Here is a 21,570-nt window from a genome sequence, read left to right as displayed (position 1 = left end):
AGGTAAACTGGATATTTTTTTCAACTGGTGGCAGCGGTGGGATCTGAACCAACGCCACTGGAGACACTGGTAATATATAGGTAGTTTAGATGCGTAAGTGAAGTTAAGTATTACCATCCTTTCTACAACAAGAACCCAAATTCTAATTACCTTTCTGGTTTACCCCTGTTACTTCACACAGTCCGGTATCACCCACCATTATCAACACATGTAGAGGTCACCTACTTTCTAGCCTACAACAACAACTTCAAAAAATAGTAACAAAATATAAACAATAAATGACGGTTGAGATAATCCTCCAGGTACTGTGGGTCCATGTGAGAAAATTCTGTGGACTTGAAGAGATTTACAGAATTTCTCTTCCCTTCTCCTCCTCTCGAGACAATTTAGGCGTAGTATTCATTTCTTCTGCCATACAGATTTTTATACAGATGTACCATGTCAACAAGAATTCGACCACCATCACAGAATAAAGAGAAACAGCTGGTCGTAGTAGATGAATGAACCTCAACTCACGTTCTCTTGCATTGGAAATCTCACGCTGGGGCTGGGAAGGTGAGACCAGCACTGGCCGCCTTGTTGGTACACATTTACTACACGACCCTGGTCATGTTCTCCTCGCCTGACGAGATGTTACACTAAAACCTCAAAGACGATGGAGTGACAGATGAACCAGTTAGGGATTATCTTGGGGTCTTGTTTTGAGGAAGAGGAACACATTGTGGCAGGATACAATTTTTACTTCAGTGAGAATGAAAGATTGAGAACGGATGAAGGGAATTATTAATTGCTTATGGTTTTGTCCAACGTCAGTCATATCGAAAAGGGGTTTGGAATAGTGTGTGTGTGTGTGTGTGTGTGTGTGTGTGTGTGTGTGTATTAGCTTGTGTAAGTGTGTGTTTTGTCTCTCCGTTCGTGTTTGTATAGGTGCACGAGTAACTATAACACAATATCAGGAATATCATTTTTTCTCTCGTCTCTTTGCTCTTCCATAAGTCATTTCCAGCCAGCCAGCCGTCACCAGCAGCGGACTGTAACTCTCCCACAACCAGGACAAAGGAATCAGTGTTCCCCTCTGACACGCGGCTAAACTTTCCAGCCAGCCGAGAAAAAGTTGTCAGCCTCAGGTCCCCCAATTAACTCTGCTGTCGGCCACTGTGGAAACTTTTCCCTCTGGCTCAACTACAACTGGTCCTAACCCGAGAGAGTACAGTGCACCAGCGAGACTCTGTGTGATGTGGTTTACTCTCCTCAGTTACGGTACCTCTAATAACAGCATCCAAACGACAGCGAAGAACAATAGGCTTACGACAGATTCCTATGTTGTGGTATTATTAAACCGTCGAGTGAGACAACAACGGTAAGCGGTACAGTAAATGAATATGACAACCGAGGGAGCGAGTGTGGGGGGCCTCTGTTTAGCTTGATCCATCGTGGTGTGGGGGGCCTCTGTTTAACTTGATACATCGTGGTGTGGGGACCTCTGTTTAACTTGGATCCATCGTGGTGTGGGGGCCTCTGTTTAGCTTGATCCATCGTGGTGTGGGGGGCCTCTGTTTAACTTGATCCATCGTGGTGTGGGGCCCCTCTGTTTAGCTTGATCCATCGTGATATGATAGTTTGTGGTTCAGAAAATTGTCGACACAGATTATTTCCATCGTATTTGACATTATTATCTATCCATCTACTAATCTACCCTACCATAATACAGCATCTACTCACCTGATACTGTAGAGGACGCCACCGTTTGGGTAGATACGGATGTACAAGTTGGGTAGAATGATCTTGTGAAAGTGACCTTCTTTCTCATTCTTGAAGAACAAGTCAGGCATCCACACCATATCTGTCTCAGTGAGCGTCAGGTACTGTATACGACCTGGGGGAGAACAGGTAGTGGGTGATGTATATGACCTGCAGGAGAACAGGTAGTGGGTGATGTATATGACCTGCAGGAGAACAGGTAGTGGGTGATGTATATGACCTGGGGGAGAACAGGTAGTGGGTGATGTATATTACCTGCAGGAGAACAGGTAGTGGGTGATGTATATGACCTGGGGGAGAACAGGTAGTGGGTGATGTATATTACCTGCAGGAGAACAGGTAGTGGGTGATGTATATGACCTGGGGGAGAACAGGTAGTGGGTGATGTATATTACCTGCAGGAGAACAGGTAGTGGGTGATGTATATGACCTGGGGGAGAACAGGTAGTGGGTGATGTATATGACCTGGGGGAGAACAGGTAGTGGGTGATGTATATTGAACGAAAAAGGTTTCACTATGCCATAAACAAGTAGATCGATACTTAGACAGATAAATGACAGAGGAAAATATAGATAGACAGGGAGAGAGAGAGAGAGAGAGAGAGAGAGAGAGAGAGAGAGAGAGAGAGAGAGAGAGAGAGAGAGTATAGCCTCAGGTAAGAATCTCACCTCCCATATCATCAAAGGTCAGACGATGGTCGACCCACTGCTCTCTGAAGGTAATCTGTATACTGTATTCCTGTAATGGGGAGGAGAGGGAGAGTTACTTAGTGGTAGGTAACTCTCTACGTCTCTCAGTAACACATAGTCTCAGTAACACATAGTCTCAGTAACACATAGTCTCAGTAACACATAGTCTCAGTAACACATAGTCTCAGTAACACATAGTCTCAGTAACACATAGTCTCAGTAACACATAGTCTCAGTAACACATAGTCTCAGTAACACATAGTCTCAGTAACACATAGTCTCAGTAACACATAGTCTCAGTAACACATAGTCTCAGTAACACATAGTCTCAGTAACACATATCTCATAGGAATCTCTCAGTGTTACATATTTTATACAACATCTTTACTGAACATTATCGTCTGTCAGTATTATATAACAGTGTCCTAGGTAACGTGTACCTCATAAAGCTGACAGACTGACACAGTGGTGAAATGTCAGGCTTATTGGTGCTCGGTTATTGTATCTATGATAAATACTATTGGTTAGTAAGTGTAATTATTCTTCCTATTGTTTGTTGATGTTGGTGATAGTATTGTACGTGTTGTTGTTGTTGTTGTTGTTGGTGTTGTTGTTTTATTATTATTATTATTATTATTATTATTATTATTATTATTATTATTATTATTATTATTATTATTATTATTATTATTATTATTATTATTATTATTATTATTATTATTATTATTATTATTATTATTATTATTATTATTATTATTATTATTATTATTATTATTATTATTATTATTATTATTATTATTATTATTATTATTATTATTATTATTATTATTATTATTATTATTATTATTATTATTATTATTATTATTACGATTCGATGAAATTTTAAGTCATGTTATTTTAATTAATTGTTGTTGTCATTAACTATAAAACCAATTGCATGAACTTGATTAAACCGGATCGGATTGACAAGAGCTGATATAAATAAAAACCAAAGTCAAATAGGATAATAAAGACCGGTGTTACATACATACATACATACATACATACACACACACACATACATACATACATACACATACAGACAGACAGACACTCACCATCTTGACGTCAGAGATGGTCTGCACGTTGCGGATCATAATGTTGATGTGAACGATGGCCGGACCTGTGGGGGAAACAAGGTACTCTTATTAGTTGTGTATCTCTCTCTCTCTCTCTCTCTCTCTCTCTCTCTCTCTCTCTCTCTCTCTCTCTCTCTCTCTCCCTCTCTCTCTTCCGACCGACGCTTAGGTTGCCAACGTCAAAAGTTAAAATTTCGGGAAAATGAGAGTGCTGTTGTCCTCCTCTGTTGTCCACTGTTGTCTTTGTTGTCCTCCTCTGTTGTCCTCTGTTACCCTCTTCCTCCCCTACACCCAGTCCACTTTACACTTAACTTAAGAGTCCTAATACCCTCCAGTCCACTTAAAGAGTCCTGACATAAACTCGCACCACTTAAATCACCTCCTACATGAACTCGTATACCCAGTCCACTTAAGAGTCCATCCCAAAATAATCGTGGCATCGTGGTCGGACTTTTACCTGGCTCAGACAAACACCCAACACCTGCAGGAGCCTCGAGTCAGGACAACGACGCCAGCACGCACTCCTTCACCGCCTCCCTCATACATACTGCATCATGTATAGCTTCTAGTGCTCCTGCCTCACTCACTCTTATTTCTTCTTCCAGCTTTCCTTTCTTTCCTTCTCATTTTATTTATTATTTTCCTTTCTGTCTGTTTTCCTTTCATTCCTTCCTCCTCCCTGTGATCCTTCCTTCCTTGACGCCTGTTTCCCGTCCCTTGCCCCCTCACCCTACCCCATTTCTTCCTCCACACTCACCCTTCCTCACACCATCCCCTCCCCACCTACAGTAAGTCACAACATCGGTACATAATCTCCCCCCCTTCCCCTCCCCCTCCCCCTCTCGTCTCCCCCCCCCTCTCCCCTCATCCCGCCACCCCTCCCCCACGGACCGTAAACTTGGTAAATAATAAAGTTCAGTGAAGAATGACTTTGGGAGACGTGAAACATCATAAAATAAGCCAACGTACCCACCCCTAAGCCAACATGCCCACCCCTAAGCCAACGTACCCACCCCTAATGCCAACATGCCCACCTTTAAGCCCAACGTACCCACCCCCTAAGCCAACGTACCCACCCCTAAGCCAACGTACCCACCCTAAGCCAACGTACCCCTAAGCCCCCACCCCTAAGCCAACGTACCCACCCTTAAACCAACATGCCCACCCCCCAACATGCCCACTAAGCAACGTACCCACCCCTAAGCTAACGTACCCCATCCCTAAGCCAACATGCCCACCCCTAAGCCAACGCCACCCCTTAAGCCAACGCCCCCTTCTCAAGCCCTCAATTCAGCCAGGGGGAACTTTGTGACAACAAACCTTCCTTCCACTGCTGCTGTCAATACAAGATGTCACTTCCATTTGTAAACTCAGTCAAACGTAAAAAGTACCTGGAAGATTTTGATAGTTTATTTGAAGATTACCGCCTTCCCTCCTTCCCTCCCTCTCTCTCTCCCTACTTTACCTCACTTCCTCTTTCCCTGTATTCCTCTCTCCCTCCCTTCTTCACTTCCCTTCCTCAGCTCCCTCTTTCTATATACCCCTCCTCTCTCTCTCTCTCTCTCTCTCTCAGTATACTAGTAAATAAACGCAGTGGAGAGAGTGTGAGAGAGTGCAGGAAAATAATGAATAGGAGAAGAGGTAATTGGAAGGGAGGGGGAGAATGATGGGTAATAGAGACGTGATGAAGATAGACGAGGAGACAGGAATGGAGAGAAAGTGTGAGAGAGAGAGAGATGCAGTAGAGAGAGTGAGAGAGAGGGAGGGAAAAAATAGTTTAAATAGGGAGAAGAAAAGAGACATAATGGAAAGAGAGGTAGAGAGAGAGAGAGAGAGAGAGAGAGAGAGAGAGAGAGAGAGAGAGAGAGAGAGAGATACATAACTAGTGCTGAGAGAACTCATTGAGATATAACCTTCATATCATACCGGGAACATACCGGAAAAGTGTCATTCGTTATATACCGGGAAAGTGTCACTTACCGGTGTCGTTGGCGCCGGCTGGCCGGATACGCTTGTCATAGTTCGCCGGACCAATGATCTCATCGATAATTTGTTTCTCTCGAGCCCGGAAGTTGGCTGATGAGATCTCGCTGTGGGAGAGATAGTGTCGTAAGTACCTGTATGGGGCTGTCTAGGTGCTTGGGGCTTGGGGCTGAGGGCTGGGACTGCCTCAATGCTAGGGGCTGGGAGCTACCTTAATGCTAGGGGCTGGAGGCTGCCGTAATGCTGGTGGCTGAATACTGGGAGCTGCATTAATGCTAGGGCCTTGGGGTTGCCTTAATGCTGGGGTCTGGGGACTACCTAGATGCTGGAGGCTAGGGGCTGCCTCATATCCTGGGGACAGGCCTGTTAGCCCATCATTGTAAACAAGAGAAGGGGACTAACCCACATCACCTAACTTACTTAAACTCAAAGTTACTTAAAACATAAGTTACTATAGGCGACATCTGTGTTAAGTACCAGATTAGGTACTCGTCTTACCACTTAGTGATTAATCTTATACATTGTTGTTCATTTTATTCATTAAGGTTAGAGATGAGGTGAATAATGAACAAGGTTAGAGTTGTTATCATGAATGGGATGTGGAGGAAGTCAGCCATCAGCGGTGATTTAGTAACCCGGAAATATAGACAGCGATAATAGGTGAAAAAATGTGATAGAGAAAGTTATACAGAAAGCAGGAGGAGGAGAAGCAAGAGGAGGAAGATAAGCAGGAAAAGGAAGACGAGAAAAGTAGGAAGAATATAAGTAGGAAGAGAAGCAGAAGGAAGATAGGCAAGAGTAGAAGAAGAGGAGAAAGAGAAGAAGTAGTAAAAAGAGGGGGGGAGAAGCAGGACGAGGAAGAGAAACAGGAGAAGGAAGAGAAGACGTAGGAGAAAGCAGCAGCAGCAGCAAGAGGAGGAAGAGAAGCAGGAGGAGAAGAAATCAGAAAGAGAAGAAGGAAGACCAGTAGAAGGAGGAAGGAAGAGGCGGGAACACAAGGATATACACACGTAGAGTGGCTGGTTAAGTGAAGGATAAGGCCTGGGTTATGGGAGGTGATAGCTGGAGGTTCTGGGCGGGGAGCTGTACCTGGATGACACAACAGGTTAAAGTTGGGAGTCTCTATAAGCTCTTGGTGACCTGGGAGAGAGAGAGAGACAGAGAGAGAATAGGGGTAAAGAGAGAGAGAGAAGCGATAGGGGTGAGAAGAAATAGATGATAAAATATGAATATAAGAAGAGAGAATTGATGATTACTGAATAAGAGAAACGACTCAATAAAATATTAATGAATAGACAGATGATAACCTATGAACAAGAAGAAAGAATTAGTAAACAATGAATGAGAAATAGAGAAAACTGATGTATTATGAATAAGAGAATGCTCAAAAACTAAACAATAAGGAAGAAGCAATAAATTAAAAAAAGAAAAATAGATGAAAATGCAAATGGAGTCTAAGAATGGAACAACAGTCTTGGGGCTACAATTGACTGCAATAACCTGAACCATTGTTATAAGTATATATATATTAATCTTGCAGACATAACCATATATATCAACATTAATAAGTAATAAGGACATACTTGTAGCAGATATAAAAGAGATTAAACTGCCGTAATAAAATGCACTAGGTTAATAAAGATATATTGTATTTCTATAGGTCTAACATGCTTCGCTAACTCGCTAATATGTTAAGAAAATAAGATACTTTCGCTATCTGTTTCGTTAGTCACGTTTCTATACTCTCTCTTCGCTTATTTTACTTTCACTAAGATTAACAGATTTCTGGAAAGCTAAAACGAAGATTTTATTTTTATTATAATTTTGTTTTGATTATTTACATGATAAGAAAAGATATAAGAGAGGGGAAGGTCACTCTGTAGTGTGTATGAATTAGTGACACGGGCAATAGGTGATAAAAGTTGAGAGATATGAATGTGGGAATAATTGAGAAGTACAGACAGAAAAATAACGAAAAATTCGGATATTTATGGGAAAAAAGGGAGTCAGGGAAAAATATATCAGACATTTAGCAAAACCCCATAAAACATCGAACATTTATTTAAAAAAAAACATTTATAATCAAGCAAAAAAAAATTGGTACATTGATGAAAAAACAGTGAACATCAATTAACGGTCCACGACACGAGACACCTGACCCATGCATCAACATGCCGAGGACACACACACACACACACACACACACACACACACACACACATGCTGGACTGAGGACAATAATGGTCTATCTTACATATACAGACCCAGATGCAATAGCAGTGACTGAGCGTGAGACACAGGTTCTATGGCTGGTCAGTAGTGGTCAAGTAACATTCATGTTATTAAGGAGTGTTGACTGATACAAGCTGTACCAGACACAAGACTGTATTGTACTTATACAAACCCAAGACGAAATGACTTTGGTTCTGTAAGTTTGTGTTAGTTAAAGACTGTAACCAACTGTTGATGTTACAGGATATTATCTTACGTGCTGAACTGAGGATAATTTTCTGTAGTTTACGAGTAACCCGAGAGGTGTGTGTGTGTGTGTGTGTGTGTGTGTGTGTGTGTGTGTGTGTGTGTGTGTGTGTGTGTGTGTGTGTGTGTGTCGGATCACACAAGGGACTTGGAGTTGAGTAAAAGATTTTCGTAGAGATTATTTACATCACTGATCATCATCATGTCAGGGAGGAGAAAAAATATTTGCCAAGACGACTAATAGATGAGGCATTAATGCTGAACTAAGACCTTAACAACTGTCCCAACTTATGAGTTGATGGTCACCAAGTGTGTGTGTGGCAGAGATGCTATTTAGCAAGAAGCAGCCAAGTAAATTATATTTTAAGACCATGACGTGTGTGTATGAGAACGTTCTCAACTGTAGACTAAATAATGACAATAATGATTCACTGTTAAGAGGCTGTCAACTGTTGACACGACCACGAGAAGTAATAAACTATAAACGGTGTTAATAAAGAGGCCATCACTAACATGCTCTGGTACTGTACACTATAACATCTCCTCTAATATATTGAGAGACACAAGATGTTCTTCTACCTGCTGGGGGTCAAGCAGTAGGTCAGGCTGTGTTATCTGTGGTCAAGCAGTAGAGAGGCAGGCAGGCAGGCAGGCAGGCAGGCAGGCAGGCTGGTGGGTTAAAGTCTCTTACCTTCCATCGCTCCCTACGGCCAGGCCGCTGTAGAGAGGAAACACTTTGTTACTAACACAGAGACAACCCCGGAGTTCCCTTCGGGACCCCCGCTCACCGCCACACCTGGGCGGAGTTCTCTCATCTAAGGTCAAGTAATAACTCCTCAGTCTACTGCTCACTACAACACAGCCACACATGTTGAGAGCTTCACTCGTCTCTCACTAAAGAGGAGAGACATAATGCAGACAATCAGTGAAGACAATTGTTTACACACTTCATTAATTAAATAATTGTCTTCAGCGCACATGTTCAGCTGTAAAGATAGACCATAAGAGTTGTTGTCTACTGTAGAGACTCAGTGAGGGCCTCAGAGACCCGGGCCATGGAGGCAGCTAGATACAAGAACACAATAACAACAAACTCCGATATTTCCAAAGGTGTTGCGCCTCACTATACACTATAACAACTTTAAATGAACTTAAAGACTTTTTTGTTAATACACGGCGCGGGGACAAGTGTCCTTAACTCTTCACGGGGGCGTCCCTGTGTGTGTTACAGTCAGCCTTACACTGAAACATCCGGGACTAATGAAGCTACACTGAGAGAACTACTGTACACTGTTTACCTGTAGTTTCATTGAAGCATCTTTCTGATGACTGAAAGGGATAGTGAGCAGTGTTTAACCTCTCAAGCACAATGTTGATAACTTGAGGACCAGTAGTACGATATCTTTAAGACCTCGAGTCAATGACTTTACTATTATTATTATTATAATTGTTATTATTATTAGTGGTAGTAGTATGGTCCTTGTTGTTGTTGTTTTCGTTGTTGTTCTCTCGTTATTATTGTTATTGTTATTATTATTATTATTATTATTATTATTATATTCAGAGTTAGACGCAATATTCGAGTCAAATTAATATTTTTGTTTGTTATAAATGTTGACTCCATGGGGTATAGCGAGGAGCTGGTTAACGTGTATAAAATGTATTCACTATAGTGATAGACTGAGGTCAGAGTTTAGTTTGAATTATTATTGTTTCTATATAATCGATGTAGAAGTGAATAGGAATATTGTAGATTGGGGGGAGAAAGATTAAGAGATTAGTTATTGAGAGAGAGATTGGTTATAGGGAGGACAGATTGGTAACACTAGAGTGTGTGAGAGAGAGAGATAGAGAGAGAGAGAGAGAGAGAGAGAGAGAGAGAGAGAGAGAGAGAGAGAGGGGGAGAGAGAGAGAGAGAGAGAGAGAGAGAGAGAGAGAGAGAGAGAGAGAGAGAGAGAGAGAGAGAGAGAGAGAGAAAAGAACAAGTAAATACACACACACACACAAGAAGACAGAGAGACCAGGAAGGATTAGAGAATATGTAAGGGAAGGTAAAGGTAAATTAGGAAGAAAAGAAGAATGAAAGATTAGGGTAAGTTGGTCTAGGGAGGTGAAGGGTAAGGAAGGCTAGGGTAGGAGAGATAGGAAGGTTAGGGTAGGAGAGATAGGAAGGCTAGGGTAGAATGGCTAGATTAAGGTAGGTAATATCTTGGAAAAATCAAAGGTAACTATTGAGGTAAATAGATAAACACTCTCCATCGATTTTTTTAAGATTCATTAAAAACACCTTGATGAAATTTCTTGGAAATATCAATTTTTTGGGGGTACCATTCAAAAAAAAAAAGCAAGAAAAACAAAAACAAACAAAAACAAACAAACAAACAAACAAATAACCATACACTTAAATAAGCTTTACCAAATAAACACCAAAAAACTACCAATTGGTTCTTTTAATTTTATTTTATTATTTTTCTTCTAAACAAACATGCAAAAATTAAACCCAGAAGCCTTATTATATTATTGATGGCCTTATTATTATGTTCACAGGTGTATATTTAGGAGAGTTAGAGGTATACACAGACATACAGACGGCATGAGCAAAGCAACGAGTGTATTGGATTCCTTATACAGCGAACAGGGCGGTGTGGGCGGTGTGGGTGGGGGGGGGCAAATACACCAGTAGAGCAAGGCGTTGTGATGTTGAACGCAGACAACTTGGTGAATACTTAACTTAACCTAACCTAACCTAACCTACCTATCCTCAACCTAACCCACCGTCCAATATTACAACGCTTAACTCCGTATTATAAAGGTAAAATTATATGGTGAGAGGGAGTCGTCAGAGGAAAGGAGAACGTGAGTGTTTTGGGGTGAAGACAATTACCTGAAGACGAGGAGAGGGTTGTAGGGGAGGGGGGGAAGGAAGGAGGTGGGGGGGAGGAAGGAGAGGTGGGGGGAAGGAAGGAGAGGTGGGGGAGGAAGGAGAGGTGGGGAAGAAGGAGAGGTGGGGGAAGAAGGAGAGGTGGGGGAGGAAGGAGAGGTGGGGGAGGGAAGGAGAGGTGGGGGGAGGAAGGAGAGGTGGGGGGAGGAAGGAGAGGTGGGGGGGAGGAAGGAGAGGTGGGGGAGGAAGGAGAGGTGGGGAAGGAAGGAGAGGTGTGGGGAGGAAGGAGAGGTGGGGGGGGGAGGGAAGGAGAGGTGGGGGAGGAAGGAGAGGTGGGGGAGGAAGGAGAGGTGGGGGAGGAAGGAGAGGTGGGGGGAGGAAGAGAGGTGGGGGGGGAGGAAGGAGGAGGTGGGGGAGGAAGGAGAGGTGGGGGGAGGAAGGAGAGGTGGGGAGGAAGGAGAGGTGGGGGGGAGGAAGGAGAGGTGGGGGAGGAAGGAGGAGGGTGGGGGGAGGGAAGGAGAGGTGGGGGAGGAAGGAGAGGTGGGGGGGGGAGGGAAGGAGGAGGTGGGGAGGAAGGAGAGGTGGGGAAGAAGGAGAGGTGGGGGAAGAAGGAGGAGGTGGGGAGGGAAGGAGAGGTGGGGGAGGAAGGAGAGGGTGGGGGAGGAAGGAGAGGTGGGGGGGAAGAAGGAGAGGGGTGGGGGGAAGAAGGAGAGGGGTGGGGAAGAAGGAGAGGTGGGGGGAGGAAGGAGAGGTGGGGGGAGGAAGGAGAGGTGGGGGGAGGAAGGAGAGGGTGGGGGAGGAAGGAGAGGTGGGGGGGAGGAAGGAGGAGGTGGGGAGGAAGGAGAGGGGTGGGGGGGAGGAAGGAGAGGTGGGGGAGGAAGGAGGGGGGAAGAAGGAGGAGGTGGGGAGGAAGGAGAGGTGGGGGGGAGGAAGGAGGAGGTGGGGGGGGAGGAAGGAGAGGTGGGGGGGAGGAAGGAGAGGTGGGGGGAAGAAGGAGAGGTGGGGGGAAGAAGGAGAGGTGGGGAAGAAGGAGGTGGGGGAGGAAGGAGGTGGGGGGAGGAACGAGAGGTGGGGGGGAGGAAGGAGAGGTGGGGGAGGAAGAGGAGGTGGGGGAGGAAGGAGAGGTGGGGAAGAAGGAGAGGTGGGGGAGGAAGGAGAGGTGGGGGGGAGGAAGGAGGTGGGGGGGGAGGAAGGAGAGGTGGGGAAGAAGGAGAGGTGGGGGGGAGGAAGGAGAGGTGGGGGGAAGGAGAGGGGGAAGGAGGAGGTGGGGGAGGAAGGAGAGGTGGGAAGAAGGAGAGGTGGGGGGGAGAAGGAGAGGTGGGGGAGGAAGAGGTGGGGGGAGGAAGGAGAGGTGGGGGAAGAAGGAGAGGTGGGGGAGGAAGGAGAGGTGGGGGAGGAAGGAGAGGTGGGGGAAGAAGGAGGTGGGGGGAGGAAGGAGAGGTGGGGGGAAGAAGGAGAGGTGGGGGGAGGAAGGAGAGGTGGGGGAGGAACGAGAGGTGGGGGGAGGAAGGAGAGGTGGGGGGGAAGAAGGAGAGGTGGGGGAGGAAGGAGAGGTGGGGGGAGGAAGGAGAGGTGGGGGAGGAAGGAGAGGTGGGGAAGAAGGAGAGGTGGGGGGAGGAAGGAGGAGGTGGGGAAGAAGGAGAGGGGGGGGGAAGGAGAGGGGGAAGGAAGGAAGGAGGAACAGAGAGAAGATTGAGGTCACGTGGGAGGAAGAAAGGAAGGAAAAAGGGGAGGGGGAGGGGAGAAAATGAAGGAAGGAGGGTAGGAAAGATGGGGAAAGGAGGAAGAAAAGGAAAGAGGATGAGGGAGGGAGATGCGGAAAGAGGGAAGAAGAGAAAGACAATCAATGGTAACATAAAAACTGGATTATTTAGCCCTTTAATATGTAAATGAGATTAATTAATTATAAGACACCTGAACACCTGTTGCCATGGTGTTTATGTACCCAATGACTCATCACCGAACACCTTCATGGTGTTTATTTACGGTACCCAATGACGTCATCACCCTGAACACCTGTTGCCATGGTGTTTATTTATGGTATTCCAATGACGTCATCACCCTGAACACCTGTTGCCATGGTGTTCATTTATGGTACCCAATGACGTCATCACCCTGAACACCTGCTGCCAGGTTCATTTATGGTACCAATGACGTCATCACCGAACACCTGGCCATGGTGTTCATTTAATCACCTGAACACCTGTTGCCATGGTGTTTATTTACGGTACTCCAATGACGTCATCACCCTGAACACCTGTTGCCATGGTGTTTATTTACGGTACTCCAATGACGTCATCACCCTGAACACCTGTTGCCATGGTGTTTATTTACGGTACTCCAATGACGTCATCACCCTGAGCACCTGTTGCCATGTCATCACCCTCTTCCTGACTCTAGCAACAGATAATATAAAGATAAGATCATTTGACCACCGATTTAGGGCATTTGATCACGATTTTAGTCAAAGTTTTGGGCATTAGGTTAGTAGTTTGTATTAAGTTGGGTTGTGGAATAGTTAAGTAGTCTGTGATAGTCGCTGGGAAGTGTCGCTACGGTTCATGGATAGCACCAGAAGTAATAGTAGCAGGGAGTAGTTAGGGGGGGATATTTTAGGGGGCCAGTCTGAGGATAGTAAACAAGTGGACTACTATCAAGATGGATATATTAGTACTGACTCTGTATAGGAGAATAGTCATGGTAGTAAAGGTGAATTGAATATACCTGCACTGAATATATACCTGTACTGTATATATATACCTGTACTCTATATATACCTGTACTCTATATATACCTGTACTCTACATATATATATACCTTCCAGGGACACAGTAGTACCTGAAATAAAAGAATTGATGAGTCGCTGTATGAATGACGAGAGAGGTAGGCTCTCTCTCTCTCTGGGTTAGATTAGATCATGTAGGTCAGTTTAGATTCATTGAGAATTTCAAAGAACTCCGAGAAGGATATTATTTAAGAACACAGTAGGATCTCTTAAGGAACACAGTAGGATCTCTTGAGGAACACAGAAGGATCTCTTAAGGAACAAGAAGGATCTCTTAAGAACACAGAAGGATCTCTTAAGGAACATAGACGGATCTCTTAAGGAACACAGTAGGATTCTTAAGGAACACAGTAGGACTTTAAGGAACACAGAGGATCTCTTAAGGAACACAGTAGGATCTCTTAAGGAACACAGTAGGATTCTTAAGGAACACAGTAGGATTCTTAAGGAACACACAGTAGGATCTCTTAAGGAACACAGTAGGATCTCTTAAGAAACACATTAGGATCTCTAGGAACACAGTAGGATCTCTTAAGGAACACAGTAGGATCTCTTAGGAACACAGGATCTCTTAAGGAACACAGTAGGATCTCTTAAGGAACACAGTAGGATTCTTAAGAAACACATTAGGATCTCTTAAGAACACAGTAGGATTCTTAGGAACACAGTAGATCTCTATGAACACAGTAGGATCTCTTAAGGAACACAGTAGGATCTCTTAAGGAACACAGTAGGATCTCTTAAGGAACACAGTAGGATCTCTTAAGGAACACAGTAGGATCTCTTAAGGAACACAGAAGATTCTTAAGGAACACAGTAGGATCTCTTAAGGAACACAACTACAGGTGACACAGTCTAGATAATCACCAGCAGGAGGACAAAAGAATGAAGACCAGGAGAAGTAGTCGTCTTGTTCCTATGTCCCCAGCACCTCCTCCTCCTCCTCCTCCTCCTCTTCCTCTTCTTCCTGCTCTCCCTCCTCCTCCGGCTACCACGCCCCCTATCACGCCCATAGCGCCACCAACCATCCTGTAAAGAAACAAGAAAACAAAAACATTAAGATTTTTTTATATACAGATGTAAACAAAAAAAGGTAAAGTGACCTCATTAAACTTCCCTAATATTGGAAAGATTCTATCAGCCAGGCCAGGAGAGGCTGATACCCCACCCTACCCTACCCTATCCCTGCCCTGCCCTGCCCTGCCCTGCCCTACTTTACCCTACCCTACTCCCTGCCCTCTACCCTACCCCACCCTGCCCTGCCCTACCCCACCCTACCCCTACCCTGCCCCACCCCACCCTGCCCTGCCCTACTTTACCCTACCCTGCCCTGCCCACCCTCCCTACCCACCCTCCCTGCCCTGTCTCTGCCCCATTTTGCCCCACCCTGCCCTACTCCTACTCCTACTCCTACTCCTCCTCTCCCCACCCTCCCTGCCCTGCCCTGCTCCACCCACCCTACCCTACCCCCTGCCCTGCCCTGCCCCACCCTACCCTCCCTACTCCCACTCCTCACCCTACCCTACCCCACCCTGCCCTGCCCTGCCCCACTTTGCCTCCCCACCCCTGCCCTACCTCCCACCCTCACCCTGCCCTCCCTACCCTACCCCTGCCCTGCCCTGCCCTACCCTACCCTACCCACCCCTCCCCCTCCCACCCCCCCACCCCACCCACCCCACCCCTGCCCTCCCTGCCCACCACCCTACCCTACCCTCCCTCCCTGCCCCCCCTACCCTACCCCACCCCCACCTGCCCCTGTCTCTACCCTCCCTCACCCTACCCTGCCCTGCCCTACTTTGCCCACCCTGCCCCACCCTACCCCACCCTACCCCTCTGCCCTGCCCTGCCCTACCCTACCCTACACCCACCCCCCCCCCCCCCCTGCCCCCCTACCCCACCCCTACCCCTGCCCTGCCCTGCCCCACCCTACCCTGCCCCACCCTACCCTACTCCTTACCCTGCCCCTGCCCTACCCCTGCCCTACCCCTACCCTGCTCCCTGCCCTACTTTGCCCTACCCTGCCCCTACCCTACCCTACCCCATCACTTAACTATGAAAAACTCGGTTCGGTTCCAAGTTCGAGCAAAGTTTATAACGAAAGGACTTAGCTTCCTCATCAGCCGAAGCTTTGCCAGGATCACCACACTCTGTCATAACTTGGACCTCTCAATTTAGGGCAGAATAATCCTTCCTCCCTCCCTCCCCTACCCCTCTTCCTCCACTCCTCTTCCTCCTCCTACTCATCTTCCTCTCTGTCCTCCTCCTACACCCTCCATTTCCCCCACCTCCTCCTTCTTTCCCCCACACCGCCTGTTGTAATCCAGGTGGACACAGAAAGACGTCAACAAAACACTCCACACTAAAAAAAAATATTACCCAGACAATATATAGACAAGTCTCCCCTGTACTAATGTACAGAAAATGTACCTTCAGTAAAGACACTTATGCACCTCCCTGTATATAAAGAAATGAGATAGTCTTTTGTTTCTGTAGAGGACTGAAGTGTACAAGGGGTGGTTTCATAAATTTATACTGTCCATAAAACGATTCAACACGACGTCAAATTGCTTAAAAAAAGAGAATTTGTTTGTTTGTTTGTAATCTTTATGTGGAACGTTCGTGCTGGTTCCCCTTTGTCGTGTCGTGTATATAGGCAACAGGTATCTATTATAGGAGCCACGGAGTCTGATTGGTTAATTCATGGACCAATGAGAGTCGAGTTGAAGCTTGACTGCAACTCGTTTTTTGTTTTGTTTTTAGAATTAAACAGTTAAATGCCATTATCGGTAGTAGTAGTGGTTAAGGGGCACAGGTAGACAGTTAAGGGGCACAGGTAGACAGTTAGGCACAGGTGACAGTTAAGGCACAGGTAGACAGTTAAGGGCACAGGTAGACAGTTAATGGACACAGGTAGACAGTTAAGGGCACAGGTAGACAGTTAAGGACACAGGTAGACAGTTAGGCACAGGTAGACAGTTAAGGGCACAGGTAGACAGTTAAGGGCACAGGTAGACAGTTAGGCACAGGTAGACAGTTAATGGACACAGGTTGGCAGTTAAGGGCACAGGTAGACAGTTAATGGACACAGGTAGACAGTTAAGGGCACAGGTAGACAGTTAAGGGACCAGGTAGACAAAGCACAGGTAGACAGTTAAGGGCACAGGTAGACAGTTAAGGGCACAGGTAGACAGTTAAGGGCACAGGTAGACAGTTAATGGACACAGGTTGGCAGTTAAGGACAGACAGTTAATGGACACAGGTAGACAGTTAAGGGCACAGGTAGACAGTTAAGGGACACAGGTAGACAGTTAGGCACAGGTAGACAGTTAAGGACACAGGTAGACAGTTAGGGCACAGGTAGACAGTTAAGGGCACAGGTAGACAGTTAAGGGCACAGGTAGACAGTTAAGGCACAGGTAGACAGTTAATGGACACAGGTAACAAACAACACAGACAGGGGCCGGTAGACAGTTTAGGGGCACAGGTAGACAGTTAAGGGGCACAGGTAGACAGTTAAGGGGCACAGGTAGACAGTTAAGGGGCACAGGTCGTGAGGTGAGTAAAGTGAGGAGTGAGATGATCCAACACCTCACCTTTAATGGTCTCTCCCCACACCTCCCCGGCCGCCATCATGATGACGTCACACCCTCTGCCAGCCCTGCCATTGGCTGTCCCTCTCAACTATGAATAACATTACGAGTTATTCATTATTTAAGATTTATTATGATTTATTCCTTACTTATCGTTATTTTATGATTTATTCTTTATTTACAAGTATGGATGGATGGATGGATGGATAGATGGATGGATGGATGGATGGATGGATAACAGAAATATAGAGATGGATCCATAGATTGAAAAACAGTCAAACAGATAGAGATAGATAGACAGACAGACAGACAGACAGACAGACAGACAGACAGATAGACAGACAGACAGACAGGCAGACAGACAGACCTCGGGTACTAAGCCCAATAAACACATTGAAACACTGACGCACAAATTCACTTTTTGTCCGATTTCAATTTATAAAAAAAATCGTATGAAAATTTTGTAGGCAAATATTACACACATTTTATGAGTTGTGTGTGTGAGGTAGTTTATGGGTTGTGTGTGTGAGGTAGTTTATGAGTTGTGTGTGTGAGGTAGTTTATGAGTTGTGTGTGTGAGGTAGTTTATGAGTTGTGTGTGTGTGGTAGTTTATGAGTTGTGTGTGTGAGGTAGTTTATGAGTTGTGTGTGTGAGGTAGTGGTGAGGTGTGTGTGAGGTAGTTTATGAGTTGTGTGTGTGTGGAGGTAGTTTATGAGTTGTGTGTGTGAGGTAGTTTATGAGTTGTGTGTGTGAGGTAGTTTATGAGTTGTGTGTGTGAGGTAGTTTATGAGTTGTGTGTGTGAGGTAGTTTATGAGTTGTGTGTGTGTGGTAGTTTATGAGTTGTGTGTGTGAGGTAGTTTATGAGTTGTGCAATAATCACCTGTAAATTAGGCACCCCAGCTGATGATTAACCACTATAACGCTAATCTAACCTTACCTAACCTAAGCTGACCTAATCTAACCAAACATAACATAACCTAAGCTGACCTCATGTAGCCTAACCTAACCTAACCATTGCATAACATAACATAACATAATCTTCCCCCTCTCTCTCCTTCCCTTCCCGTCTCCCATCCTCCCCTTCCCTGCCTCCCCCTCCTCTCCGTCTCCCCTTCTTTCCCCCCTTCCCTTTCCCCTTACTTCATTCCCTCCCTCTCCTATTCCTTTTCCTCCTATCCTTCCCCCTCAACAACCAGGTCACAACGGAGGTGAATAAAAATCAATTAGGTCTTTGTCTCGGCTGGGAATAAAAAAAATAATAATTCGTCAATGAAGCATCGTGATATTGAGCCTCACCTCTCACACTGTATGCTAGGATCTTCCGCAACAACATCCTGCTGGTCCGTTAAATGTGAAACCTCCATATAACGGACTTTCTCTCTCCATATTATCCGTTAAATGGGGGTTTCACTGAGGAGAAAAAACAGGGTAGCGACTCGATGGTAGGAGTGATGGCAGCTGTCAAATGCCTCGCAAAGGAGCTTTCACGGTGCTTGGGGTGTGAGGGCAACCGTGGCTGTCAAGAGAGAGAGAGAGAGAGAGAGAGAGAGAGAGAGAGAGAGAGAACGTTTAAGAGAGAGAGAAAGTGAGATAGATAGAGAGATATAGTGAGATTGAGATATAAAGAACTGTACTCTACACACCATGATGTAGTACTGACACCTTTAGGTTAAATGGGCGACTGTGCCAATAGGTCCCACTAATAGGTTCTCAGTTATAATGGTCGTCAATTTGTTTACCAAGACGAATATTTCCTCTTAGTTTTATAATATCTCGCCAGATGTCACTAAACGACCTGACCCACAGTGCCAACCTGAGTCTTAAACTGTGTGTGTCAGGTTTGTTGATTGATGGTGTGACTCAAGTCTCCTGAAGCTGAACCTCTCCCGGGCACTACTGTCACTCCGAGCTTCAATATTATAACACCCCGACACTGATCCACACACACACACACACACAGTCACGTCAACTCTGCATATTACTAGTTATCTCACACTATCCTGCGTTACACACATAAATCAGTCACATCAAAGTTATTAATAAGTTCATTACATCAGCAAAAGGTTCCCAGATGTGCAATAATATTAATTGATAGATCCGGAACCTCTTCATCATGAAATTGAATCACTTGTGTTAATGGAGACACTCAGCACTGATAGAGAAGTTTGTTATACTCGACATGTTCCCACGTTACGTTTAGTGAAGGACTGTGATCAATTCCTCCGTTATCACCGTCACAGTAGGCAGGACACAACCAGGTGGAGAAGTTATCATAGACTGACCGTAAAGTGTTCAGTAGATATAACACTTCATACTTCACACTTATATCATGATGTGTGTTTAGTACTGGCGGCAGGAACACTCGTGGCTACACAGGTGTTGGGGCAGGCAGGAGGTAGTAAGGTAGAGTGTTGGGGGCAGGTAGTAGAGGTTAGGTAGGAGGTTGGAGGTGTAGGAGTGTTGGGGTAGAGGTTGGGGATAGTAGGAGTGTTGGGGCAGGTAGTAAGAGTGTTGGGGCAGGTAGTAGGAGTGTTGGGGCAGGAGTGTTGGGGCAGGTAGAGTGTTGGGGGCAGGTAGTAGGAGGTTAGGGAGTGTTGGGGCAGGTAGTAGGAGTGTTGGGGCAGGTAGTAGATGTTGGGGCAGGTAGTAGGAGTGTTGGGGGAGCAGGTAGTAGGAGTGTTGGGGGCAGGTGGTAAGTGTTGGGGCAATAGAGAAGGAGTGTTGGGGCAGGTAGTAGGAGTGTTGGGGCAGAGTGTAAGAGTGTTGGGGCAGGTAGTAGGAGTGTTGGAGGAAGATAGAAGGAGTGTTGGAGGCCAGGTAGTAGTGCCTTCCCTCGAGACACTGAGACATAACTCACACTGTACAAGAGACAGCTAACTACCATCCAGACCCTTCTGTTGTTTGTCTTTCTGAGGTAAATCCTCCTTACAAGAGCGTCTTCATCTATCAGGAAGGAGGAGGAAGAGAGAGGGGGGAGAGGTGGTGGAGGAGGAGGGGGACGAGGAAAAGAGGGAAGAAGATGAGAATGAAGAGGCGGAGGAGGAAGAGGGGGAGAAGAGGAGGAGAAGAAGATTACACATACACCAACACGTGCCTGTGTGTGCCCGTGCAGGTGGGTAGTGAAGAAGGTGTCACGTCTAGGAGGGTAGACCGGGACCTCAGCTCACTCTAGTGCCACTCGGTAGTAATGACCCGTAGTTCTCCTTTTATCCTCCGTCTCTACACGTCTCAGTAATCCTTCCCTGCATTTGACTTAACGCCTGAGTCTCATCTCGCAAGGATGATTCTCAGACCAAGAGTGTTGACGTCATGGCGGCTCACGACCTGTACACACGCCCCCCAGCGCACCATCACGACCCGACAGAAAGGCCGCATTACACCCCGAGTCTTGGTGTTATTTCTCCTGTATTTAGAAGACTGACGACACACCTCTATTAGCCTGGGTCTCTGAGGGAGGTTTTATATTACAAACTAAGTGTCAATTATGACGAAATATTCTCCTTAGACCTGCATTCTGTGTCGTCACTTGTCGTGTCATTAGAAAGTTGGGATTTTTACTTCTTCTTCAGGAGTAAGAGCGTGAAGGTGTTGTAATGTGAAGGTGGAAGGTGGCCGTGTCGCCGGGGTGGTGAAACACACACACACACACACACACACACACACGAAACGCACTTTTATTCTTATCATTTTTACAATACATCTAAGTTTTCAAGACTATTAACTTGTAAGGTTCCTGCACTATATACTTAACATGGCGACTGACCGCTGACTCATGCTTGAATTCAGTCAAACAAGGCTAACCTAACCTGACCTAACCTAACGCTCCTCTGTCAACAACAACACAAATGATCCGTCAACGATGTTCTGTCAAGTCATTCAGGAGACGACCAATTAAACCAGGATATTATTGTGGTTAAGTCCCTCGTGTTGTGACTGAGCGAGATGTGATTAGCTTGTGTTGGTGAGTCATGTCAGTCGGCCACCAGAGAGACGCAACACGGCAGGGGGAGGACCTTACATCAACCACCTCATATACCTGACTGTTGGAGCCTTGTGTGTGTGTGTGTGTGTGTGTGTGTGTGTGAAGAATATTTTGCTTTTACCCATGATCACACTACCATCACCACACCACCATCACCACACCACCATCACCACACACCATCACCACACACCACACTACCCCTACCATCACACACACCACCATCACCCACACACACCACACACCACCATCACCACACCATCATCACACACACCATCCTGCACAGCGTCTCTCTCCCCCACA

At 45.8% G+C, this 21,570-nt stretch overlaps 1 protein-coding gene across 6 annotated transcripts in view; it reads right to left on the bottom strand.

The window, feature by feature from the left end:
• LOC121871605 (glutamate-gated chloride channel-like) overlaps positions 1–21,570 on the bottom strand; it is a 73,165-nt gene that overhangs the window by 28,666 nt on the left and 22,929 nt on the right. For 5 of the 6 annotated variants that reach the window (XM_042374017.1, XM_042374016.1, XM_042374021.1 and 2 more), the window contains exons 2-7: positions 14,564–14,725; positions 8,722–8,748; positions 5,550–5,659; positions 3,549–3,613; positions 2,431–2,500; positions 1,723–1,876 (exon numbers count right to left, since the gene is read on the bottom strand). In XM_042374017.1, coding sequence (XP_042229951.1) covers positions 1,723–1,876; positions 2,431–2,500; positions 3,549–3,613; positions 5,550–5,659; positions 8,722–8,748; positions 14,564–14,725 — 588 coding nt within the window. The remainder of the gene's footprint in view (positions 1–1,722; positions 1,877–2,430; positions 2,501–3,548; positions 3,614–5,549; positions 5,660–8,721; positions 8,749–14,563; positions 14,726–21,570) is intronic. The other variant, XM_042374019.1, reaches the window with a different exon arrangement.

This window comes from Homarus americanus, unplaced genomic scaffold (genome assembly GCF_018991925.1).
Source record: "Homarus americanus isolate GMGI-L3 unplaced genomic scaffold, GMGI_Hamer_2.0 scaffold59436, whole genome shotgun sequence".
Lineage (NCBI taxonomy): Eukaryota > Metazoa > Arthropoda > Malacostraca > Decapoda > Nephropidae > Homarus > Homarus americanus.
Note: the sequence above shows the minus strand (reverse complement) of the source record. Positions and strands in the feature narration are given on the sequence as shown.